At 33.3% G+C, this 27,885-nt stretch overlaps 1 protein-coding gene across 3 annotated transcripts; it reads left to right on the forward strand.

The window, feature by feature from the left end:
* The first annotated feature begins 147 nt into the window (after nt 1-147).
* On the forward strand, nt 148-27,359 carry LOC134250741 (PAX-interacting protein 1-like). 3 transcript variants are annotated; one of them, XM_062733104.1, is made up of 21 exons: nt 148-284; nt 3,254-3,391; nt 4,345-4,388; nt 4,780-4,840; nt 4,967-5,080; nt 5,231-5,707; nt 8,144-8,380; nt 8,642-8,795; nt 12,192-12,283; nt 12,593-12,688; nt 12,931-13,065; nt 13,710-13,831; nt 13,975-14,159; nt 16,418-16,461; nt 16,581-16,675; nt 21,253-21,349; nt 21,869-22,037; nt 23,359-23,459; nt 26,191-26,325; nt 26,442-26,517; nt 27,085-27,359. In XM_062733104.1, the coding sequence occupies exons 1-21, from the start codon at nt 237-239 to the stop codon at nt 27,165-27,167; spliced, it is 2,703 nt and encodes a 900-aa protein (XP_062589088.1). In that variant the 5' UTR covers nt 148-236; the 3' UTR covers nt 27,168-27,359. The 3 variants fall into 3 exon arrangements, with proteins under 3 accessions (XP_062589088.1, XP_062589089.1, XP_062589090.1); XM_062733105.1 differs by having other exon boundaries at nt 5,231-5,689; XM_062733106.1 differs by having other exon boundaries at nt 5,231-5,563.
* Nucleotides 27,360-27,885: the final 526 nt, after the last annotated feature.

The raw sequence follows: 27,885 nt of genomic DNA on the forward strand, positions 1-27,885 counted from the left end.
GGGAAATATACTTTTATTGGTAAATCATTTATAATTCCAATTTTATCCGAATTATTGAAAATTTGCAACAACCGCAATGGCCTAAGTTCAGGTCTCTTGTGTGTTTGACATATGGACATCAAGCTTACAACAATGTAAAGCATGCAATGGATGTAGATTTACATTGTTCCAGCGGGAACAGCGGATTGTAGCCCCATTCACTGGCTCATCGCAGTCATTCTTGACTACTCTTCAACATGTTCAATAATGTCACCTACTATTTAGTAGGTGACATTGATTCGAAGGTATGCAAACCAGTGTTGCATGGGTTGTTTGAGAAATATGCATTATCTAATTGAAAGAAAAGACCGAGTCTCATCGCTAATTTCTAAATTAGCGCAATCTCTTTATAAGCTATTTAGCTCGAAATATCTAGACTTATATATCTTTACTAAGCTATTCAAAATATCTTGATAAAGCTACTTATATGCAGTTTTGCGCAAAAATGTTTTTTTTTTTTTTTTTGTAAATAAAACAAAAACAAAAAACATAAACCGTTTACAAAATTTTTAACTCACAGTTTGGATATTTAAACTACCATTTTGCATGTTGTATATAGCGGCCTGCCTAATTGAAGACCTACGGGTAATTGAAGACCTACAGAAGACCTACGGAAGACCTACAAAAATGTGGGATATATACAGCAAAACTGATGTGATATTCTGATTAAGCATGTCTTAAATATATGAAATATACAAAAAAATTTATAAAAAGAAGTTTTAAAGTGTAATTTTCAAGCTCGGTAAGGGGAACTATTTCTTCTCCTTGACGAACTACGGCAAGAACGATAACTCTGGCTGACTTGTAAACAACAACACGCTCGTTTTATGTGAAGTTTATGGGAAGAATATGGATATGCAAAAATAAAAAGAATTCAAATGATTTTGTTGCGTTTTTCAATTATGAATAATGATAAAATTATTATCTGCATTATGAATTTTGATGAGGTTAAAAATATGAATAATTATCATGATTATTTCATTTATCAAATTAATATTATACTTGAAATATATAGCTAATATTAAATTAATATTGTAATTCTTTTAATTTATCTTATGGGATAAATATTAAAAATTCAAGTTTAAACTATTACTATATGTATGCTGTGAATTTGTCTCAATTAGCCAATATCACCCTGAACTAAGGGCTTCAATATTTACTAATGTGTTGTATACACAGGCACCCTGAGGATATATCAGTGTTTTGATTGCAATTATCAACACACCCCACTTGCTCAGATGAATGTTAATTTGCAGTCTACAGAACAAACAAATTAAAAAATTAATTAAATTTATTAAATATCTTTAAAATGCTTGCAAGAAATTTGCTTTAAATTATATAACCGAAACAAATAAAATAAATGTGCATTTGTTCAGAATATATTAACTGAAATGAGTTACATTTTGAATATTTTTTTTTCTCTTTCACTTTTTCCTTCAGCAAACTAACACATTTATATGACATTCGCAAGGAAAAATTAATAAATTAAATGTCTATTCAAATAACATGCTGTATGCCAAGAAATACATACTATATGAAAGATGAAGATTTTTTTTAAATCCTCGAACCAAAATCGAAAAAAATTCACATTTTACTTCCACTGGTAAATTTCTTCTTAAAATTTAAAATTTGTAATGTGAAAAATAAATAACTGAAAGATAAATATAATGAGAACTTAAAATAATGAAATACATGCATATTTTTGATAAAAACCATTTTTCTTTTACTTGTAAAAATGAAACGTATTTGAAAGTGATTATATCTCTCTTCTTTTTTAAAAATTACTTCAATTTTTTTTTTTACTGAAATTTAAAATTTTTCATTCACTAAATAAATGCAAATCTTATAATCTTTACTAGGTATTATTAGAAACATTTCCAGGTATCATTAATAACAAGAACACATTAAATCATTCTATCTCTGTCAATGAATTTTTATTGATGATCAACAGTTCAAACCTGAAATAAATTTTACACTGAAATATTTACAAACACATATTATCCATAAAATACTGAATATAACTTGTATACATGTACATGTACGTATAATATTTCTATATTTGATCAGATGATGGTATTATAAATTATGTACAATGTATGTGTCTCTGCTTTGTCAAGTTAAAAAAAAATATTTGAAATAATTTTTTTTGAACAAAATGGAATTATATCTGATTAAATATTTCCTTTTTTTTTCATCTTTGATGTATTAATCTTAATTATCTACAAGGATTTTTTTCCTTCATTAAATGTCATTTCATTTTGGTTTATTACATTTTTCTGATATGTTTTATTTGTTATTAACGCGAGTTATTGTTCTTGCTGTAGGTCGCCTGAGAGAAGAAATAGTTCCCCTTGCCGAGCTTGAAAAATGCACTTTAAAACTTCATTTTATAAAACTTTTTTGTGTATTTTGTATATTTAGGACATGCTTAATCAGAATATCACATCAGTTTTGCTGTATATATCCCACATTTTTGTAGGTCTTCCGTAGGTCTTCTCTAGGTCTTCAATTACCTGTAGGTCTTCAATTAGGTATTCCCGTATATAGTGAATTTTGAAGCCTGGTTTCCCTCTCATCAGCTCACAAGTTCAACTTGAAAAAAAATATAAAATAGAATTTAATAGATTTATATTCTCTTACTTTGCAGACTTAAATTAAAATTTAAGGATTAAGATCCCGAACTTCTCACATTTTTCTGACAATTCGGAAATAAGTGATGAAAAAATATGATGGCACATACAAAGTCATGTCTTTCAAAGGGATGGAATGTACTTTACCAGTCAAAGGACACAATTAATAATTAAAATATTTCTAAAGATGGCCTGGGTGACCGTCTTTCCCTTTAATATCTCCCCTTTGAAGAGGGTGTGCCATCCTGATCCCACCTCTGATGTTTTGGAGGTCCGTGTTTGCTTAGCTGCAATAATGTAGCCCTCTCCAATTTTTTTCATCTGATGTTTTCTGGAGAGGGCTACCTCTCTTTCAACCCCCACCCCCCACAAAAAAAGGGAGAGGGCTACATTTTTGCAGCTAGTGATTGCTCTTATTTTGTATTGTTTTATGGACTTTTGAACTTTAATACTAATTGTTATCTCCATACATTTTATCCAGTCCAAAGATAGGCATTTCAATTCATTCAATACAATTGTACCATTTTTTGTCGAAAATTACATGTCCTATTGCCACTTCTTTAATTATGTACTTATTGTTGCAGGTTATAGATTTGCTGAATGATGGAGGTGCTAAGAAAGACAGCTATTTGAGTGAGATGGTCAGTCATGTTATTGCAGACTACTGTACACAAAATGAGTATTCCGAGGCCAAAGAATTATTTGAACTTCCTGTGGTTACGGTAAGTTAATTTTTGTGAACAGCAATGAGGGCAAATTAGTGAAAGTGAATAATTATTGTATTTTCATTTTTATGGATACCTATTTTTAGCTCACCTGAGCCGAAGGCTCAAGTGAGCTTTTCTGATCACATTTTGTCCGTCGTCCATCCGTCACTCCGTCCGTCTGTAAACTTTTCACATTTTCAACTTCTTCTCAAGAACCACTAGGCCAATTTTGACCAAACTTGGTACAAAGCATTCTTGGGTGAAGGGGAATTTAAATTGTTAAAATTAAGGGCCAAGTCCCCTCACAAGGGGAGATAATCAAGAAAAGACAAAAATAGGGTGGGGTCATTAAAAAATCTTCTTCTCAAGAACCACTGGGCCAGAAAAGTTGAAACTTATGTGGAAGCATCCTGGGGTAGTGTAGATTCTAAATTGTTCAAATCATGACCCCCGGGGGAAGGGCCGGGCCACAATTGGGAATCAAAGTTATACATAGAAAAATATAGGAAAAATCTTTGAAAATCTTCTTCTCAAGAACCACTGGGCCAGAAAAGCTGAAACTTACGTGGAAGCATCCTGGGGTAGTGTAGGTTCTAAATTGTTCAAATCATGACCCCCGGGGGAAGGACGGGGCCACAATGGAGAATCAAAGTTTTACATAGAAATATATAGGAAAAATCTTCGAAAGTCTTCTTCTCAAGAACCACTGGGCTAGAAAAGCTGAAACTTATGTGCACATGGAAGGATCCTGGGGTAGTGTAGATTTCAAAATGTCTAAATTATGATCAGTGGGTTAGGGTGGGGATGCATCATGTATTACAAGGGGGACATCTGGTAAAGAACAAAATGGTCAAAGCTTCTCAGGTGAGCGACGTGGCCCATGGGCCTCTTGTTGATATTGTAAGGGTGAGTTGAAGCCATAAATTTACTTGGATAATAAAATAATGAATCTTTTTTTTTGTTTACAGAGTGACTGGGTCAGGATGTCGGTTCTGTGTAACAAGCAGCTGGAGTATCCTTATTTGCTGCAACAATTATTTTACAATGATAAATTATTTTACAATGTTAAGTTGTAATTAATTTTTCAAATCTGTATTTCTGAACTAGTATAGAGTTTAATATAGGGATCAATTTTCTCAAACACAGTGACTTGTTCTTTGTAAAAAGTGGCAACAATTTACATTAAATGTAAACAATGAGGCATGAATTGACTAAGATGTGCTAAGTGAAGACTGTAAAATTAGTTACTTTAAATGGACATTAAATGTTCTTAACGATGCTTAAAAACATCATCAAAGGAAGACCTGAAACTGAGAAAATATGACAGATAACTGGATAAATGCAAAAAGAAAACAGTTTGATCTAAAGCCTTGTGTTCATTGTCAGTCCTTGACCCACTTAAGGTTAGAGCTGTTTAGTCCAGAGGATAAGATCTTCAGTGGAGTGGTGGCCTGCTGTTCTCAGGTGTGTATCTCCTTAAAAAAGGTGTGCAGCTCATGAAATTTTGCTTTATGTTGTGTAATCTACATTTGCATGTTAAATATTGTGTACAATGAGGTCATTGATGTGTGTTAATTGATCTTTGTCAAGTTGACTATTGAGGATACAAATGCATTGTGGGCCATGTTAACGGCTAATGGAGGGAAGTGTCAGGGTACCCTGGATAAACATTGCACACATTTAATTACTGGAGAAAAGCAGGGGGTAAAGTTTTCTAATTATGCCTCCAGATATTTTTTAAATGATTTGTAAATAAATTAAACATACATGTTCTTCAAAGAATTTCTTTCCATGTTCTAAAACATATTTCAGTCTTTGAAATATTTTGTATCAATTGGTGTATTGTTTTTAAAGGCTAAGTATGAAGAAGCACTGAAGCATGAAGGAACCATTAAGATCGTTTGTGCGGACTGGGTTACAGACTCGTTATCGAAGAAGGAGTGCCAAGATGAAGAGCTTTATCATCCAAGTCTCCTGAAATCACCAACAGAAATCTCAACCCCTCCCTTCACTCCCCCACCCCCCACCAGTTCCACCCCTCCAGAACCAACTCCTATGGACATAGAACAACAGGAAGAACAAGCCAAACAGCAAGCTAAACTAAAACTGAAGGCCCAGGCATTGCAACAACATGGAAGAATCCATCAAAAGCAGGAAGTGGGCGTCGGCCGATCGCCAGCCAATCAGGTGATTGCTCAGCAGCTTGCTGCAGCTGTTTTAGAGAAGAGACTAGCTGCTGAAGACGGAAGTCACAAGGCCCGAATGTCTACATCCCCGGTCACTGCTAATGCTAAACAAGCACTGGCCCAAATGGTCAGCAGTCGTATACAGGTTTGCTGGGTAGCAATGTCTGCATGCAGCATGCCTGTTCTTCATGGTCCATTGTTTATTTCTGCCTCAATTTTCTACCTTGAAAAATATTACTCAAAATTCAGAACAGGAATATTTAATGATTGTAAATTTTAAAAGGCACACACATATCTTGTGTATAGTTCTCTTAGTATTTACTGAAAAAGATGGATGGAAGCACAAGTTATTGAAAGAAAGGAAATCTTAATGTTATTGATCCCCTGTTAAGGTAGTAGGAGAAGATTTAATGTTCCTACAATTAAGCACATTCTGACAAATTTCTCACAAATCTCTCATGAAATTATTTGGCAATTTGAATAGGGAAGCAAAAATTTTGAATCTCATTTAAGATAAATTGTTCAAGCAACATAGACTTAAGATTTAATGTTCCTACAATTAAACACATTCTGACAAATTTCTCACAAATCTCTCATGAATTTATTTGGCAATTCGAATAGGGAAGCAAAAATTATGAATCTCATTTAAGATAAATTGTTCACGCAACATAGACAAGTCTTTTGATCAAAATTTGTCTTTTTGTGTCTGTATACATGTCATGATCGAACAGTGAAGAGAAATTTTTGACTTCATATAGGGAAATTTTAAGTAAAACTCTTTCAAAGCATATTTGGTTAAATGGATTCAGTCATAAATGAAAAGCCATATTCTTTTGGGGACAGGGGAGGGGGGGTGAATACATGTACATATGTGGAAATTAAGAAAGATTAGAAAAAAGCAATGCTCCATAAAAAAAATCAAAGTTCAGCAAGAATAAACAGCAAGAGGCTTTAGTGAATTTCTTTTTCAGAGGAGTAAATTAAAATTAGTTTGTTCATGTAGATTAGATTCACCTTTAACTATAATTTGTTAGTCCCAGTCCAGACAGTAGAAATTTGATATTCAGGTTAGCATTGTGGCCCATAGAACCTATTGATTGGTTCAAATTAATTTGAGGCATAAAGATCAGTGACCATATATATATATCTAACGGAGTGACCCTGTGTCTGAAACACCCAGCATATTTTACTAATTTAGAAAAGAAAAAGGGTAGAATTGGAATCTTAACAAAAGGTAAACTACAATATCTGATTACTCTTGTAGAGAAACTGAAGATTAAAACTACTCTGCTTAAAAAAGGTTAAGGTTTATATTTGCATAGAAAAATGTAGAATCTAGTAGTAAGCAAGATACATGTTTTATATGATAAATTGTTAATGTTCTCGATGTTACTGTAAAATCACTAATTTTTTGGGACCAAAAAATAAGCAGAAAAAAAATTAGTTTTGGGCGATTTAATCTTGTGGATAAAAGAATGTTGAGTTGTTATGAATTTAACATATTGTGGGGGACATGATTTTGTGGGTCTTTCCATTTCACTAGAACAATGAAAATTTACCCCCCCCCCCACCCCAAAAAAAATAAATTGGTGATTTCATAGTATTCGGTTTCTTTGAGAGTACATGTATTTTTAGATTCTCATTTATTGAGAAGGGAACCTCCAAATTGTTGATGTTTTGATACAATCTGTTTAGTTATTAAATGGTTCATTATGAAATACATGTATTAAGTACAACATGTATGTGCACAAGGAGAGGGATATACATACATGTATTTGATTTGTTTAAAAAATCCCTTTTTTAGTAAGTTTTGAAATCTAATCTCCCTGTTTAAAGTCTTTTCTTGTGACTTTCCACTGAAACTTCAAAAGAATGACACTGACCTTATAATTATAACGACTTTAAGCAAGTTGTAAATGAAAAAAATTAATTGGCATATATATAGTTTTTGGCTTGTCTGTCAGCCCACCAAATCTTAAGTCATGCCCACAACGTTTGAATGGGTGGTGCTAGAGCTTTCATATTTCACAGGTGTATTCCTTTTGACAAGACTTTTCAGTGGGTATAAACATTTTTGACTTTGTGACATTGACCTTGGAGTTTGACTCTCTTTTGAAAAACCTTGAACTTGGTCATAACTTCTGAATAATTTGTTTAAAGGGCTTTCATTACATGTGTCACTTGTATTTCTTTTGACATCACCTTTCCTAGGGTATCAACATTTATCTACCTCATGGCCTTGAAGTTTTATTTACATTTTAAAACTTTAAACCTTGCTCAATAGCTGCCATATGGGAGCATCAGTGTTTTGCCAACACATGTTTTTATTTTAAAATGTTACAAATCTGTAATATAATTTTTTTTACTAATCCAGAATGTGATTTCCTCTTCAGACAGTAACCTTCTCAATTTGGTTGATGATATGTAACAATTATGATAAAATATACACATATATAAATAATACTCTATTTTTGCAGTGTTTGAAAGAAACTAACTGGTAATGGTATTGAGGCATGAAAAAGAGAACCATTATCTTGCAAGAACTAAACTGAATTAGAGAGTTTTACTATGTACTTTGTAGGGAACTAGACCTAGACAGAAGTCCCCAGGCAGGATGACCCAGCCCCATGCCGCCCGATCCCCAGGGGCCATGCCCCCCATCCCCCAGGTCCCTTACATGCAGATGCCACCACTGGGACTGCCGTCTTTTCTACCACCTGAAATGCAGCGCATGGGTATGCCCAGGCCACTCAGGAACATTACCAATAGAGCTGAACTACCCCCACACTTGCCAGGAATGATACCAAGTCCAAACAAGGTGGGAATGTTTCCCTGTTAACATGGCACATTTGGCAATTAAAATTAAAAAAAATGGAGGTTATAATTAAACAAAGTTTTAGTTAAGCTAATTTGACAAATAGATGTTGCACAAAATAAAAATGTGTGTTACATGTATGAAATATTTTAATCAAGAATATTCATTTTCATATGCTGATGTAATGTCATAATTTATTTGAAAAATCTTTGTAGCATGTGTATTAACATAATTAATTAAAATGGAAATATTGTTTTTCATTAGATGAACCAGAGGATGCCTTTCAATCCCGCCTTGCCCCCTGGACCGAGGCCTCCCCCACCGCGTTATGTTCCCACGACCATGAATCAGCAGAGTCAGCCCCGCCCCCCAATGTCAATGCCAGCTACTTACTGGGGTCATGACCCTTCAGATAACTGTAATTCATTATTCACATATCTTATTTAAGGAAGGCCCATACTTTTACAGATGCGGTTCTAATTTTACACATCAATATAAAATTCTAATTTTCACTTGTCTATTGATATAACAATTTTTTGAGTGATTGAAAATGATTTAGCAAGTATATATTTGTTTACTCTAGTGTTATTGTGCATACAAAGCATTTAATACACATTATTTATGGAAATTAACAGTTTGCACTCTGTCCATAAGATCTATATGTCATTTAGTACATACACAGACAAAAAATTCTTAATTGCTTTTATGGACCTAAATCTCTTTAATTTTCTTTTAAGCAAACTAACCTGAGATCTATTTTTATTGTTTTAGAGACTATACCATCCATTTAATTTTTACTTTTTAAAAATTTTGCAATGAATAATTGAAAAAATTGATATTCCAAAAATGGGGGTATACGTCTTCAAAAGACCGTTTTGTTAAAATTCTCTGGTCAACCATAATAAAGTATGTGTTTTTGTTAACATTAGATATAATTCTTACTGATTTTAAAGAAAAAATGGCATCTAAACAGTTTGGATTTTGAGAATTATAAAAAATAAAGATATTTTGAGATTTTTTTCTGAAAGACATGGACAGATTCAACATCAATTTGTTAATGTTTTGCAGTAAAAATTTCAAATATTCTCTTGTCAAATGAATATTTTTGATCTTCATAAGTTTTAACATAAATTTGATGTGATTTGGTGCATAACTAAGAGAAATATGATATCACACTTTATGATGTTCAATTTTGGCTGTTGAGTTTTTAGAGGTATGTGCTCTGAGACATGTTGTATGAAAATTAACCTAAAGATATGTCTTTTACTAGAGACTTATACAAACAAATTGAAAAAAAGTATACAGAAAATTCTGAAAGTACTTCTTAAGGAAGGCCCATACTTTTACAGATGCGGTCAATTTTACACATCAATATAAAATTCTAATTTTCACTTTTTTGATATAACAATTTTTTGAGTGATTGAAAAATTTAGCAAGTATATATTTGTTTACTCAGTGTTATTGTGCATACAAAGCATTTAATACACATTATATGGAAATTAACAGTTTGCACTTATCCATAAAATATGTCATTTAGTACATACACAGACAAAAAATTCTTAATTGCTTTTATGGACCTAAATCTTTTTAATTTTCTTTTTAGCAAACTAACCTGAGATCTGTTTTTATTGATTTTAAGCCTACATCATCCATTTAATTTTTACTTTTTAAAAATTTTGCAATGAATAATTGAAAAAATTGATATTCCAATAATTTGTCCAAAAGGGTTTTGTTAAAATTCACTGGTCAACCATAATAAAATGTGTTTTTGTTAACATTAGATAAATCTTACTGATTTTAAAGAAAAAAGAAATTAAACAGTTTATTTTGAGAATTATAAAAAATAAAGATATTTTGAGATTTTTAGCATCTCTGATCTGATCACATCTTGGAGCTGTCTGTAAACTTTTCACATTTTAGACTTCTTCTCAAGAACCACTGGGCCAATTTTGATCAAACTTGGTACAAAGCATTCTTAAAGGAAATTTAAATTGTTAAAATGAAGGGACATATCCCCTCGCAATAGATAATCAAGAAAAGACAAAAATTGTGTTCATTAAAAAATCTTCTTCTCAAGAACCACTGGGCCAGTAAAGCTGAAACTTATGTGGAAGCATCCTGGGGTAGTGTAGATTCTAAATTGTTCAAATCATGACCCCCGGGGGAAGGGCGGGGCCACAATGGGGAATCAAAGTTTTATATAGAAATATATATAGGAAAAATCTTTGTAGAACCACTAGGCCAGAAAACTGAAACTTATGTGGAAGCATCCTGGTATATATAATTAAAACAAATTATACAATGTGTTACATAGAAATATATAAAAAATCATTTCAATTTTTATATATGGGCAACAAATTGAAGTCATGGGGTATCACTTAGAATTTTATAGGCCAAAGAATAAGTTTTATATAGAAATATATAGGAAAAATTTTTGAAAATTTCTTCTCAAGAACCACTTAGACCATGTGGAAGCACTGGTATAGTGTAGCATTGTTTTCACAATGGGGTTTAGTTTTCATAGAAATATATGCAAAAATCTTTGAAAATTTAAAGCTGAAACTTATGTGGAAGCATCCTGGTATAATGTAGATTCTAAATTGTTCAAATAATGCTGGGGCCACAACACATCAAAGTTTTATATAGAAATATATAGGAAAAATGTATTATTTGTTATGATGGAAATCCCTACACTGTAAATTGTTCAAATAATGACCCCCGGGGGAAGGGCGGGGCCACAATGGGATTACAAAGTTTTACATAGAAATATATTGGAAAAATCTTTGGAAATCTTCTTTAGAACCATTGAAATCTGTGGAAGCATCCTGTATAATGTAGGTTCTAAATTGTTCAAATCATGACCCCCGGGGGAAGGGCGGGGCCACAATGGGGAATCAAAGTTTTATATAGAAATATATAGGAAAAATCTTTGAAAATCTTCTTCTCAAGAACCATTGGGCCAGAAAATCATGAAACTTATGTGGAAGCATCCTGGTATAATGTTATTAAAAATTGTTGCATCATGAATAATGGGGAAAAAATTGAATATATAGGAAAAATCTTTGAAAATCTTTTTTTCAAGAAACATTGGGGCAGAAAAAGTGAAGCTTAGAAGCATTCTGGGGTAGTGTAAATTCTAAATTATAGGAATCATGACCCCCAAGGGCGGGGCCATTAAGGGAATCAAAGTTTTACATAGAAATATATAGGAAAAATCTTTGAAAATCTTCATTAGGAACCATAATTCTTGAAACATGGTGTGCCCATGGAAGGAAAAGTGTAGATTTCTAAATGTCTAAAGTATGATCAGTGGGATTGGGGATGCAATGTATAACAAAAAAAGAACAGAATGGATAGCTTCTCAGGTGAGCGATGTGGCCCATGGGCCTCTTTTTTCTGAAAGAAATAGACAGATTCAACATATATTTGTTAGTGTTATGCAGTAAAAATTTCAAATATTATCTTGGCAAATGAATATTTTAGATCTTCATAATGTTTAACATAAATTTGATGTGATTTGGTGCATAACTAAGAGAAATATGATATCACACTTTTTTTATGTTCAATTTTGGCTGTTGAGTTTTTAGAGGTATGTTCTCTGAGACATGTTGTATGAAAATTAACCTGCAAAGATATGTCTTTTACGGGGGTTTTAGTTAGTTTAAGACTTATACAAGGTATTCAAATTGAAAAATTATCAGTTTGACAGAAAATTCTGAAAGTACGGACTTACCTTAAACAATATATTTCCTACATGTCTATTAGTGTAGGGTTCTATAAAAATATTTTTATTATCTGTTTTGTTGGTTTTCAGTACCACCAGAAATGTGTTTGTTGGGCTGTGTATTCTACATCACAGACTACTTAAAGATTGTTGGACAACCACAAATTGATAACTGGAAGAAGGTAAACTTAAGTCTCAGATACCATTTGATACTATGACTGATTATTTAGATGCTGGGACTCCCTCTGACTTGACTGGTTTGTAGCCGTACCTGATTTATTTTTTATCTGACATTATCAGCAGCGGGCTCTAATTCCTTAGGATCTCCATAGGGATGCTCAATTATCTTTCCAGGCATTTACATTTTTCATCATGTTTATCTAAAGTTTATATTGCATGAAAAGTTTTTCTAATGATGAATTACGTGAATGTAAAATCTTATTGAACATTAAGGATTTCAGCTCTTATAATATAAACATTTATTTTGACAGGTGATTGAACAGCATGGAGGCCAGGTAGACCCCGCCTACTCTAATCGTGTTACCCATCTACTGTGTGCCACTCAGCATACCGATGTCTTTCATATCGTACGTAAATATTGACACATGTATCTGAAACAGTATACGTTGTATAGTAGTAACTTGTTAAGAAATAAGGTATCATTTTTTAAGTTTTATTGGGATGTAAAACGGATTGGTCATGTGATCAAATCAAAGATTTGTGTAAGTCAAGATTTATTATAATAACATACAATATTTCCGCAAGAAAATGATATTGCATCAGATTTCTCATTACTTATTATTAATGTTTCCTGTTGCATCATTTACAGGCTCTTAAGGACCAGAGAAGGGTTGTGACAGCCTTCTGGTTAAACGATGTCCTGGTCAAGAAGAAGATGCTGCCCCCATGGCAGGCCCTCCATCTTCCTATCATCTATGGGGAGGATAAACCCTGTAGTAATCAGGTAAAAGTATGGGAAGTACAGGGTAGAGTAAAAATCATCATAAACAGGGAGGATAAAAGCCCTGTAGTAATCAAGTAAAAGTACGGGAAGTACAGGGTAGAGTAAAATTCATCATATGCACGTCAGGGAGAATAAAAGCCCTGTAGTAATCAGGTAAAAGTACGGGAAGTACAAGGTAGAGTGAAAATCATCAAATACAGGGAGGATAAAAACCCTGTAATAATCAGGTAAAAGCACGAGAAGTACAGGGTAGAGTAAAATTCATCATAAACAGGTCAGGGAGGGTAAAAGCCATGTAATAATCAGGTAAAAGTACGTAAAGTACAGGGTAGAGTGAAAATTATCTATGGGGTGTATAAGACATAAGGAATAGTCAATTTCACCACATGTATGGTAGGATGAAATCTGTCATCAGCATCTTGGTAGAATACATGACATTATAATGGTAAGGTTAAAATATCAAATTTCTTTGAATATATTTGTCTGACTGTATAGCGATTGCAAAGCAAAGTGAAAATTACCATTTAGATACATTTTTCAGCAAATACACCATGCTTTTAATTTTAAAGAAAATTTTTTTTAAAGAATATTTTTTGTCAGTCATTAGAAATTCTAAGAATATGTTATTATAATGATCTCTTTAGATTCTGTGTGTAACAAACTTTGATGGGGAGGAGCGTCTTCGGGTCAAACAGATGATCAACGCCATAGGAGCTAAATACACTGGGTATATGACTCATGGCAACTCAGCAGTCATCTGTGGCAGGTAGATAGAAATAAGAAGTTCTCTCTGTAATAATAACAAACATTTCATAGTGGAAGGAACAAAATTAATGAGAGTAAGAAATTGTACACCTGAACTTGCATACTGCCACTTGGAATGTAGTATATTATTTATTGTCTTCTCAGGCCAGATGGAAAGAAATTTGACAAGGCCAATGAATGGAAAATCCCGGTGGTGAATGTACAGTGGTTGAGTGACTTAGTTTTAGGCCACCTAGAGGCTCTGAAATTGCCGGTCAATCCTAAATATCGGATACTAGGACAAGAGAACCAGTTTAATCTAGATCTATCCAAGGTCCATCATTTGATGGGTGAGAGTTTTCAGTATTGTCTTTATCAGGCCTGGTTTCAGGCATAAGTCTTAAAAAAAGTTTTAAAATATCGGAATGAAATAGAAAATTGTAACGATAGTAGCTTAATTAAGGTCTTCCGTCTTCACGGAAGACCTTATAGTGATTCTATTGTTTCTTATTATTATTATTATTATTATTATTATTATTATTATTATTATTATTTTTCCGTACATCAAATTTTGTGCACGCGATTTCTCAAAGATTACTGGATAGATTTTCACGAAATTTACAGGACTTATGTGTTGTTATCTGAAGTTATTTTTTCCGAGAGATTTTTTGAAAACTCGCTTCCGGTGCCAAGTTTAGGGACTTTTCCTGAAAATAAAATGACATTTTGTCCACAATTAAACTCAAAAACGGTAAACGATATCAACATGAAACTTTCAGGGATTATAATTCGTGATATTTACTATCCAGGACGCAACAATTTGTTCGTCGTCAGTACTTCCTGTCGTAAGGAGATGCGAAGATAAAAAATCGAATTTTCTAACTTTTTTGACTTTCAATATTTTTCATTTCTTTTTGGAATGCTAATAGACACCCTTTCAATAGAGCTTACTGTATAATTTGTTTGAATATTGGTTAATCTGAACTCTAGATATTAACATTTGAAAATATGAAGCGGGATCAAGATGGCGGCTGTCTCTGTCAACACCGCCATTTCGCTAGTAGGGGTTTATGGAGTCATCCGAGCGTTTGCTTAAACGAAATTAAGATAGGGATAAATGAAAGGTTAAAGACTACTGGATTGTCACGTAGTAATAACGTTACAATTCTGTGTAAAACAAAAGATTTATTCCAGGGTCTTTTCAAACGTTTTCTCTTATTGGTTTTGGCTGGTGCTCAAAGTAAAAAAAGAAAAGACTGAATATGCATATGATAATACTATACATACTATAATTTGTTTTTGCACGATGGGAAAACAGATTTTAAATCATTGTTATAAGTTATAGTTTTTTAAGAAACAATATCGATGTATATGGTAAGTATAAAACGTAACCACTGTTTTTCCTATGCACACTCGTGTCATATTAAACAAACAGAAGAGACAAAAATAAGAAAATCATATTTTAAAAGACCGTTTAATTTAGTTTATATTAACATTTTTTTCTCAAAGATATTTAAAGTTGAACACTGAACATTGATATCTGATTCCTTGACCGTTGTAGGGCGAGACATGTCTTTCAACGAACCATTTCTACCTTTTCATGAAAGTGTAACGAAACGGGTTAGTTCAGTTTGGGGATAAACGGGAAATAAAAAAAAGTTTAAAATGATTACCATTTTAGCTCTTTTGTGTTACTAACCTTTATTAGACATAAAATATCTACAATCAGTTAAATATACTTTCTAAACCTCGACATTTAAGCTTAAAGAACGTTCCTTTTTTAAATTTTATTGAAGCTATCATACCTTTTTAATGGAACATTCCAAAGAAAAGGCCCGAAGATTAACTCGTGGCGTTTGGCGCGAAATGATGAATAGTAGCATGCCTTTAGATATTTTTTAGACAGGCAGCTGAGCGTTTGATTAAACGATTCTGACATAAGGATACATGAAATGTAAAAAACTACTTCGACTCTCACGTTGTAGTGAATTGGTTGGAGGAGTTACCTCCCGTTACTTGTTTATATTATAATAGATAATCAATGTAAATATTTTAATTCATTGGTCAATTGACAAAGGAATTATACAAGTAATATTGATAAATGATGCTCTGTTAGAAAACAATAATAGTGTTGCCAAAGGAAAGGCAGTCTGTTGTATTTTATCAAAATGATATCTGATAACTAATGATCATTGATTAAGTTTAGGTACATGTACAAGGGGGCAGTACAGACAACTGGCACTTAGTTACAGAAACCAATTGGTTTATCGATCAAATCGGTTTGTGCAAAGTTGCCGTAGTCAGTGACTGTTAAAATGTAGCTTTGTGACGTTAGCTGTAAATTTGTCATCAGGACAGAGAAGCTCTACCAAAGTTAAATCATACTGTGTAAGTTTATTGTAGCCCCCTGGCTAGAGTTATGTAGGCAACTTCGTAAGCAGTAAGACACCCGGCAGGTGTTAAAGGCTAAATCAAGAGGCACAAGGCAGGTAGTTGTTGACTTATATAGTCAGTTGTATAGTGAGGTTTCTTTTCCTAAAACGGACGGAAGACCACTCGTTGCTCGCAACGAGATCGTATCTAGTATATTTTTCTTTTACAATTACAGTGGGTTGGCAGGTTCCTCTAAAGATACAAAAAGAAACATGGAAGGTACTCTATGTGTTAAGAATTTTTTAAAAATTCATTTTGACTGAAAGGTGATTTACTTATTTAAAGTTTGGAAAAGGAAATACAGCTAGATAATTGAATCATTATTTAATTTTTTGTAGAAATTCATGCCGAATCAGAAAGCCAGGCAAGCTCTACAGAGTCAGGAGAATGAGGTCAACAAGGACGTGGGTGAACCAGCTGTAAAGAAACAAAAGTATGTCAAAGTGTAATGTACGAGTTGTTTAGAAATAGAAGTGAATACAAAATACCTATTTCACTAAAATAAAATGTCCAGAAAATTTGGTCATTTAAAGCATAATTGCACGCAAGATATAGTCGATATGTTTGCAGAAACTATGTCCCATTAGTATCAAATATGAACAAAAATTACTCAACATTTAGTGGGAAGACCTAAAAAACAAAAATTGTACTTCTACACTTTTGAGAAATGTCCTAAAATGACTTCAATTTAGTACAAACCATGACCAAATTATAATATTTACATTTGCATATATGTTTTTTAGATATGTTCAGTTTTGTGTGAATGTTATTTGGGGGTCAGAGGTCATAGCGCTACCGAATCACAGAGCGAGGTGATATTTTGTCTACATATTTCTGTCACGGTGCAACTTATTTTGGGAAATTTCCAAGTTAAAAACGATGAAAAAGATAAAATGATAAGCAATGTGGATATTTTTTCGATCACGAGATGTATAATAAATCTTCTTTTGAGTGAATAAGGTTTTGAATACTATAATTAGCCTAAAATAGCACTTTTAACCTTTTTAAGGCCATAATAAATATATTCCTAGATTCTCATCCCCCCCCACCCCCCCGCCCTGATTTTTTTACTCCCGCCTCGATTTTTTTATTTCTGTTTTTCTTCATCTTAATTCTGATCAGGATCGGTATTCAACTACCATTCAACTTTCGTTTTAAATCCGGTGAATGTCGGCATGATTTTGACAGCTGAAAAGATGTTAATTGATATAATATATGTTAAACTAGGGTCATTGGTTCTAAAAGATTGGTGTTGATGTGTAGTAAGAGATAAACGGACCTTTACCATGACTTTTATTTGGGTATTATAGATAAATCTGCACCGAATGAACAGGTGAATAAAAATTCTGCAAAGTGGAAAAAAAATATAAAATAAAAGCTGCCCGCCCGCCTCGATTTTTCAACAAATTGGATGAGAATCTAGGAATTTTTAGCTCTACTGGTCAGAGACCAGAAGAGCTTATGCGATGGTAATGCGTCCGGCGTCCGTCCGTCTGTCTGTCTGTCTGTCTGTCTGTCTGTCTGTCTGTCTGTAAACAATTTTTCAAAACGCTACTCCTCCTACAGTTTTGGTCTGATTTCACTATAACTTGGCATACAGGTAGACTACACTGATATAAATAATTCTGTGTATCGGTTTTTGATTTCGATGAACAGTGTTGCCGTGGTTACTAAAAATAGAAATTTCTGTGAAATTCTTTCAAAACACTACTCCTCCTACAGTTTTGGTCTAATTTCAATATAACTTGGCACACAAGTAGACTACACTAAGATACATAATTCTGTGTATCTGTTTTTGATTTCGATGAACGGTGTTTCCGTGGCTACTAAAAATAGAAATTTCTGTGAAATTCTTTCAAAACACTACTCCTCCTACAGTTTTGGTCTGATTTCAATATAACTTGGCACACAAGTAGACTACACTAAGATACATAATTCTGTGTATCGGTTTTTGATTACAATGAACGGTGTTGCCGTGGTTACTAAAATAGAAATTTCTGTGAAATTCTTTCAAAATGCTACTCCTCCTACAGTTTTGGTCTGATTTCAATATAACTTGGCACACAAGTAGACTACACTAAGATACATAATTCTGTATATCGGTTTTTGATTTCGATGAACGGTGTTGCCGTGGTTACTAAAAAAAGAAATTTCTGTGAAATTCTTTCAAAACGCTACTCCTCCTACAGTTTTGGTTCGATTTCAGTATAACTTGGCACACAAGTAGACTACACTAAGATACATAATTCTTTGTATCGGTTTTTGATTTTGATGAACGGTGTTGCCGTGGTTACTAAAAGTAATTCTTTCAAAACGCTACTCCTCCTACAGTTTTGGTCTGATTTCAGTATAACTTGGCACACAGGTAGACTACACTAAGATACATAATTCTGTTTATCGGTTTTTGATTTTGATGAATGGTGTTGCCGTCTCCCGTGGTTACTTAAAATAGAAATTTCTGTGAAATTCTTTCAAAACACTACTCCTCCTACAGTTTTGGTCTGATTTCAATATAACTTGGCACACAAGTAGACTACACTAAGAACTTAAAGAGACTTAATCAAGGATCATTATTCTATTTATTGCCGTTGTAAAGTTCCAATTCCCAACTGCTTAAGTACTTTTCTCTCCCGTTGCTATAAGTACAAACCAGTAGAGCTTCAGTCTCGACAGAGACTTCTGGTTTTTATTATGGCCTAACAGGAAATTCCTTTGGAGTTATGTAAACTAAAACAGGCGATACCACCACTTTTGACTTCAAATATTGTAAGATCTTGAGAAATAGTTAGATTATTCTCATCAGCGATCATAGTTCTTTCACTATATACAAATATTTCCTGAACTGGACTTCTAAACATGAATGTAAACATTCAAATGTTGGAGGAAGGTAAACTAACTTTGACAAACAACTTCTAGTTCATTGCGCATCACAACATAGCAATACGGCAGCCTGTTTGTGTAATAAATATAATTTTACTTGAAATTTATTCGTCTCAAATATAAATATAGCTTACTCCACTTATATTGAACTCGCTTATTTTGAAATTCCGCTTATTTTGAAATAAAAATAAATCCCCAGTTTTTGACTCTCATATTCTTTGCATTAAAATAACGGTTATATTGAAATCGGCTGTATTGAAATTTCGCTTATATTGAAGCCACTGATCGGTCCCCATAGGTGATAATGAGTTGTTTTCATAACGGTTATATTGAAGTACTCCCTGGCGGCTGTCGTTACGGTTGGTGACAGAAATTATGCCTGACTGACCAGTTGATATAAAAAGGTGTGAATGATTAAGTTTTCACATTATGTGTTTTCATACTTCATGCTCTTACGAAATGAAATTATTCACTGCTAAATTCTTTGTTTCCATATATATCATACGGAAGTATTTAGGCTAAAGGCAACATAGTATCCTCCACAGATCTGAAAAAAAAACAAGATGTGTTTGTGAAACACTATGCGCCCGGCGGCAACAAAGTTCAAAAAATCTATTTTTAGCATATTGGTCACAGTCAAGGTCACAAGGTCATTGACCGTGGTGTCATTTGAAAGAACTTAATCAGTGGAGTATGCATCCCAAATATGAAGTCCCTATCTCCTATGGTTTAAAAGTTATGGCAAAAAGTATAAAAAGCTATTTTTAGCATATAGGTCACAGTCAAGGTCATTGACCATGGTGTCATTTGAAAGAACTTAATCAGTGGAGTATGCATCCCAAATATGAAGTTCCTATCTCCTATGGTTCAAAAGTTATGGCAAAAAGTGTAAAAAGCTATTTTTAGCATATAGGTCACAGTCAAGGTCACAAGGTCATTGACCATGGTGTCATTTGATAGAACTTAATCAGTGGAGTATGCATCCCAAATATGAAGATCCTATCTCCTATGGTTCAAAAGTTATGGCAAAAAGTGTGAAAAGCTAATTTTAGCATATAGGTCACAGTCAAGGTCACAAGATCATTGACCTTGTTGTCAACTGAAAGGGCTTTATTAGTGGAGTATGCATACCAAATATGAAGTCCCTATCTCCTATGGTTAAAAAGTTATGACAAACAGTGGAAAAAGCTATTTTTAGCGTATAGGTCACAGTCAAGGTCACAAGGTCATTGACCTTGATGTCATTTGAAAGGACTTTATTAGTGGAGTATGCATACCAAATATGAAGTCTCTATCTCTTATTGTTCAAAAGTTATGGCCAAGGTTAAAGTTGACAACAGACAAACAGACAAACAGATAAACAGACAAACAGACAAACAGACAGGACAAAAACAATATACGCCCGGGATCTATCGATCCGGGCGCATAATTAACTTTCAAATTAGATACGTACCGTTAATGGCTAATTTATAATGATAAACCTCAATTCGAAATAGCTAAGAGATCAACCCGAGTACACTTAACGATGAAATACATGCAGCGTTAAGCAGTGCTCAACAGTTTGACATCGGTGATTTTTCTCCAAAATGTAAAATAAATACGATCGGGGAATAATTATGAAGTTAAAGATTGTCTAATCGATAGAAAAGAAACAAACAATTTTATTTAAACTTTCAAGGATTAATATTTCATGTAATCTGTACACTGTTATAGGTAAACGATGACAAAATTAATTTGTTCGGGTTTGTTCTTTATTTTAAGATCGGGATTGAACTTTTAATAAAAAAAAATGGCGGCTTCACGATTTCGCTTATATTGAATTACGGATATATTGAAATAATTTCCATGGTCCCTTGAATTTCAATATATCCGGAGTAGGCTGTATAAGTAATAAACAACAATGTTAAAAAGTTCACTGGGAAATGAACTTTTAGTTGGTACATGATCAAATCTAGTGGGAAGCCCTTCAGGCTTCACAGGATTTGATCACATGACCAACTAAAAGTTCATTTCCCAGAGAACTTTTTAACATTGTTTTTTATTTCTTAAATGAATATAGTAAATTATTATAAGTATCATGATAGGAAGAAAGACTGTAATTCTTCAATGTTGAATATTTCTGTGTTGCAGAATCAGTGTAGATGATCCCAGCGTTTTACAGAACACAACAAAGCCGGTGATTATTTTCACAGGATTCCCTAAGGGACAAGTCAAGAAGCTGCAAATGGTAAACAAAAATTACTTCATTGTGTGCAATGTACTGTAGAATACTTTTTTCTATGGGTTCATGATTCTGTGGAATCTCAATTTCTGTTTAATCCATGGGTAGAAAATTACGTGGATTTCTTAGTCTGTCACTATATGGCTTACATTTATATTAAGTACGCTTGGACAAATTTCCACGGAAAATTTGTGACCGCATATATAGCATAGATAAATACTACATGGAAAAAAAAGTACTTTTACAGTATATAAACATAGATTTGTAGTTTCAAGTCTTGGACAAAGAGTTATCTCACACAAAGCGTGGAAAAATGGACTTATATGTTATTTTTAAAATAAAGCACTTCACAACCTATTTTAAAAAGCAACAAATAAATAATATACTAATAACTTAAAATCAGATCATTGTATACATGTATGTAATGTGACAAGATGAAATCTTAAGTATTTAAATTCTTCTTAAAGATAATGTAGAATGTAGTACAAGGTATAATTAATGTTTTGGTCTCTGATTGTGTTATAGATTGTCAGTCAGTTAGGAGGGATTTCTACAGAGAACCCCAGACACTGTACACATCTTGTGGCCCCCTCCTTGTCAAGAACCATGAAATTCTTCATTGCCATCAATGTCTGTAAGCATGTCGTCACCAGGGATTGGATAGATGCATGCATGGCTCAGGGGACATTTGTGGGTAAGTTCCAAATTTGTTTCTAAACAACCAGCTCTTAGGTTTGCGGAAGCAAAATTATCTGAATCTTAACATTTTTTCAAAGAAAAAGAAAAAAATATTTGTCATTATCATGTTCTTTAAGATTTTGTAAAGTACAAACTGTCTGATGTCTTGGATTAAGTATATGATATTTATGCCCCCCTTCGAAGAAGGGAGGGCATATTGCTTTGCTGCTGTCTGTCGGTCGGTCTGTCTGTCCATTTAGTTTCCGTTCATTTTCTTTGCAAACGTTGCACATACTGAAATGAAATTTGGTATACAGGTATTTCAGATGAATATCTAGGTCAAGTTCTGTTTTGGGTACGATCGCACCATAATTGACAGAGTTATGCCCCTTGGACTTAGAAAAATTCCAATTATTTGCAGTTTCCGTTCATTTTCTTTGGAGAGGTTGCACATATTGAAATGGAATTTAGTATACAGATAACTCAGATGAATATCTAGGTCAAGTTCTGATTTGGGTACGATCGCAAGATAATTGACAGAGTTATGCCCCTTGGACTTACAAAAATTCCAATTATTTGCAGTTTCCGTTCATTTTCTTTGGAGAGGTTGCACATATTGAAATGGAATTTAGTATACAGATTAGTCAGATAAATATCTAGATCAAGTTCTGTTTTTGGTACGATCGCACCATAATTGACAGAGTTATGCCCTTTGGACTTAGAAAAATTCCAACTATTTGCAGTTTCCGTTCATTTTCTTTGGAGAGGTTGCACAAATTGAAATGGAATTTAGCATACAGTTTAGTCAGATGAATATCTAGGTCCAGTTATGTTTCGGGTATGATCGCACCATAATTGACAGAGTTATGCCCCTTGATACTTCGAAAAATTCTCAATTTATTTGCAGTTTCTGTTCATTTTCTTTGGAGAGGTTGCACATATTGAAATGGAATTTAGTATACAGATAATTCAGATGAATATCTAGGTCAAGTTCTGTTTTGGGTACGATCGCACCATAATTGACAGAGTTATGCCCCTTGGACCTAGAAAAATTGCAATTATTTGCAGTTTCCGTTCATTTTCTTTGGAGAGGTTGCACATATTGAAATGGAATTTTTTATACAGATTAGGCAGATGAATATCTAGGTCCAGTTATGTTTTGGGTTGACAGATTTATGCCCTTCTGGACATAGAAAAATTCCAATTTTGGGGGGAGGAGGGCATAAGTGTTTTACAAACATCTCTTGTTGAGATTTGTTTTTCTGTATGATGAGATAATGCATTGGATTACAGTTATTTCTAAGCCTACATGTACAACACAAAATCTTTTTTCATAGATGAAACACCATACAGATTGAAAGATTCTGCCACAGAGAAATCGATGGACTGTGTCTTAGAAGACTCACTGAAGCGTGCTCAAACAAAAAAGCTCTTTGAGGTATAGATCAGTTATATAGTGTGTCTTAATAAAAAAGAAAGCACCTATCTTTGGTGCTTTGACATTATGTAATAAGTGCCATATGATGGGTAAAAAATATAAGGAACATTTACATCCTTAAATAATACACAATATGATTTAAAAAAAAAAACAAGCAAATTCAAGGAATTGTGGTCCCCCGCTTTCGGTGTCTTTGTAGGTGAGCTGTCATTTTTTATACGCCCGTCTTAAGACGGGACGTATTATGTTATAGGCTTCATGTCCGTCTGTCTGTCCGTCTGTCCGTCCGTCCGTCTGTTAGCTTTTCTCGTGTCCGGCTTATAACTTGAATACTATAAGGCCTAGAGTTACCAAACTTTGTCAGCTGATACATCTTGGGTAGAAGGTGTGTCGAGCACAAAAATTAGGTCGCTCTGACCTATAATTAAAAAGTTATAGCCAAATATGGAAAAATCCTGTCCGGTCCATAACTAGAAAACTATTAGACTTAGAATCATCAAACTTGGCCACTTTATGCATCTTAGGTAGAGGGAGTGTCGCGACCTATTTCAAGGTCACTGTGACCTTTAATATAAGTGAAATTAAAAAAAAAAAATGTCTTTTTTTCTCTTCATTTACACACTCCAAAAAATGTAAAAGTATTGCACTATTCTTATTAGAAAAATGTTAAATCAAGAAAATACTTATTTTTTTTTAGCATATACTTGACAGCAATCTTTAACAAATGTAATGTATGTTAAAGAAATTCCACCACTCCCATGAGTTTAATTATCAAGCACTGGTCAAGAAGAATTTTGATAACAGAAAATTGCATGCCAAATTAGAGAGAGAGAAATTAATGAGTTTAGTGTGAGGAAGAGCATCGGTGCTATCTATATCCCTTGAGTATTGGGCCAAATGGGTAATCCTGTTGGATTAAAAATAGCTCTTGTTGGCTAGCATAAGTTTTATAATGAATTTGATGAGAAGTAAATAAAACTAATTTGATTTTGCATAATAAACTATTTTGATATTACATAATATTATGAACTTTAAAAAACTAATTTTATGGGGGTGGGGTGGAATCAGCATGTCCATATGAATTGCATATTAAAACCTGTCTGCCATTAAATCTAACAAAAAAATCATTGAGGTTTTATATGTTTTAAAAATGCTTTATGGTAGATAGTGCAGATCCAATAATCTCTTGGGAGTAATGAGTAGACAAGCATCCAGTTAAAGATTAATTAATGTGTTCAATGTAGCAAGGCTATAGCTGTCTCAATCATTTCTTCAGAGCATTATCTTAACTGACAGTGTATCCTTTGGGAATTAGACAGAAGAACTGTTGGTCAGTTTATATTTGATGGCCAGCCTTTTATTTTCAAAATTAATTAGGTATAGATTAAGTTGTGAAGACTAATTTGATATTGTTTAATATGATAGGCATTTGGCAAGGTATAGAAATCTATGAATGATGCAATATTTGTTATATAATTAATGCCTGCACCACAGGAGATGGATAAACACATTTTTTAAGGAGTTGAAAAATCATGGAAATCTTAAAATCAAGGTTGACATGATTTTCTTGCACTTTTAATTGTTTAAGATAATTGTAATTTTTTGACGGGCGTATCATGCTGTGGCGTGGCACTTTATTATGACATATTGTGTGTAATATGAACACCCTATCATATGTCATTTATTTAGAAATCATCACTGAACCCCAGGTTCAAGGTCAAAGGGTTAAAGTTTTTGGTATCCAATGAAAAGTCTTCTCACAAGGATTACATATGTGAAGTATGAAAGCCCTAGCCCTTACCATTCAAAAGTTACGGTAAAGGTTAAAATTTTTTCATAAGTGCGAAAAATCTCCAAGGTCAAGGTCAAAAGGTCAAGGTTGTTGATATCAAAGGAAAGGTCTTGCCACAAAGAATACATTTGTGTAATATGAAAGTCTTAGTATCTACTGTTCAAAAGTTCTGGCAAAGGTCTAAGTTTTTGAAAAGTAGGTCAAAGGTCAAGGTCAAAGGGTAAAAGATCTTGGTATCCAATAAAAGGCCTTCTCACAAGGATTACATATATGAAGTATGAAAGCCCTAGCCCTTACTGTTCAAAAGTTATTGGCAAGGTTAAAGTTTTTTTATAAGTACGGAACTCTCCAAGGTCAAGGTGAAAAGGTCAAAGTTGTTGGTATCCAATGAAAGGTCTTGTCACAAAGAATATATATGTGAAATATTAAAGTCCTAGTGTCTACCATTCCAAAAGTTATGGCCAAAGTAAAAGTATGGAATTTTTTGTGTAAAAGTGGGTCAAACTCCAAAGTCAAGGTCAAAAGGTCAAATTTGGTGGTATCCAAAGAAAGGTCTTATCACAAGGGATACACATGTGAAATGTAAAAGTCATAGCTCCACTAAATCAAAAGTTATAGGCAAGGTTAAAGTTTTTGTGACGGACAGACGAATGAGATTTAAAGTCCCCTTGCTTTCTTGAAAGCGGGGGACAATAAAAGAAGAGTTGAGAAAAAACTTGAACTCTATTTCAAATTGTTGGAAAGACTTAGCTTTATAGTAATTTGTATTATTTTACAGGGAGTGTCATTCTGTATATCTCTGTGTATCCCCCCTTGTTCAGAGAGTATGATATAATCCTGACATTTTGTTTTACAGGGAATGTTGTTCTATATACTTGTATCTCTGTGTATCCCCCTTGTTCAGATTGTATGTTATAATTCTGACGTTTTGTTTTACAGGGAATGTCATTCTATATATCTCCCAGTGTGTCCCCACCCTGTTCGGATCTGGAGAAGGTGGTAGAGGCAGCAGGGGGGAAAGTTCTCAAACAGCGGCCACACATTCAGACATTCCTAGAACAAAAAGATACAAATGTAATTCTTAATAAGTATTTACTGGGTAAATTAATAAATTGGTTCAAAAAAGCTGTATGTTTCAGACCTATGTGTTTTTGAAAACAGTTTTAATCCAATATCTACGTGTCTTACAGGGGAATAGGAAGAATATCATGATCACGTGTGAAAATGATGTCATGTTGTACAAAGATCTAGTGGACAAAGATATTGGTGAGTTTAATGTGAAGCTCTCATCAATGATCACCTCCAGGTTTTTACAGGGAAATATTTGCTCCTGTTTTATTTTGGCCCCTTTCACCCTAACCTCAAGCGAATTTATAAAGGGGCAAATTAAAATATACAGTTTAATTTCTTAAACAAAGCTGTGATGGGGTGAATATGAAACGGGGTGAAATTGTTTGCAAGTGTGAAAGGGCGAAAATCGGGGCTAAAATAACGCTGTATACAGTATTTTATGGTCAGCAAAAGTCACATGTCATAGATTTTGTTAATAGATGGTGCATTAAACTAGTGATATGTGTAATATGCAATCAATATGAATTGATGACTTGATAAAAATTTTCATTTTTTCATTCTCATGAAATATTCTGTAAGTAACTTTAAAGCTTAGTACTAGTGCTAGTAGCCTGTTATACATGTATTTTTTTGGAACATCAATTCTTGATGAATATCTTTGTCTTAATTTAAAAAAAAAAAAAAAACAAAAAAAACAAAAAGTTTGAATTCTACATGTATTTGCATGTTTTTAAAAGTTTATTTTTGTTCTTTTATTTTTAGCCATCTACAATGCAGAGTTCATCTTGACTGGGGTTATGAGACAAACTGTGGATTTTAAATCATTTGAGATTGATGTTCACTAATTCTCTACCAACTGAGATGAAAAGGATGAACATGTGTGACTGGTGAAATGTGTTCTCTGGGTTGTAATGGTTGTTTACAGTGATAAGAGCCAGCTTCAGGAACGACAGAACTTGACCAAAGCCGGCATGTAGTTGTGTTTTTCCTTGTCAAAAAACAGGAATCATCTAAAAGTGTCATCATCGAATGAAGAATTACCAAAAAAATGAGCAAGGCAGCATAGTTATAATTTTTTTTAAGTTTGAATCTTTTTCTTTAGAGACTGTTTGTTCATATTAAGTAGAAGCTAAATTCAGTTTGTATGGAATGAATTATGTGAAGCAAGACAATGCATGTACACTTTTCTTTATTTCGTTATTCCTGTAGAAGATTGAAGTTCTTTTGGGCAAAGATTTATTTTTCTGTTGCTTGTGTGGTATGAGTGGATTTAAGTGCTGTTTGTATTGTTCTTACAAATGATGCTATAGAATTTTTGATTGTGTTTGATATTCCATGATTGATAAAATCCAGAGTTTTTTTTATCCTGCATGTGTCCAGTGCTTAATTTTTTTTAAAGACAAATATTTAGCTATAGAATGCAATTCTGCCTCCAATTTTATTTTCAAACAGTGTTCAAACTTCATCCATCTTGTGCCAAATGTCATTCTTATGCCCTGTTCACACGGAGAGTTTAATTCGCAGTAAATTAATGCGAAGTAAACTAATGCGAATCAAACTAAT

Source organism: Saccostrea cucullata, unplaced genomic scaffold (genome assembly GCF_032062105.1).
Source record: "Saccostrea cucullata isolate Sc308-1 unplaced genomic scaffold, CSIRO_AGI_Scuc_v1 ctg1750, whole genome shotgun sequence".
Classification (NCBI taxonomy): Eukaryota; Metazoa; Mollusca; class Bivalvia; order Ostreida; family Ostreidae; genus Saccostrea; species Saccostrea cuccullata.

Excerpts from the sequence above, each read along its gene's own strand:
- LOC134250741 (XM_062733104.1), top strand. The coding sequence starts at position 237 with ATGTTCAATAATGTCACCTACTATTTAGTAGGTGACATTGATTCGAAG. Across the intron at positions 4,389-4,779 it reads CTGTGTAACAAGCAGCTGGA|GTTAGAGCTGTTTAGTCCAG; the intron begins GTATCCTTATTT and ends GACCCACTTAAG. Across the intron at positions 14,160-16,417 it reads CAAGGTCCATCATTTGATGG|TGGGTTGGCAGGTTCCTCTA; the intron begins GTGAGAGTTTTC and ends TTACAATTACAG.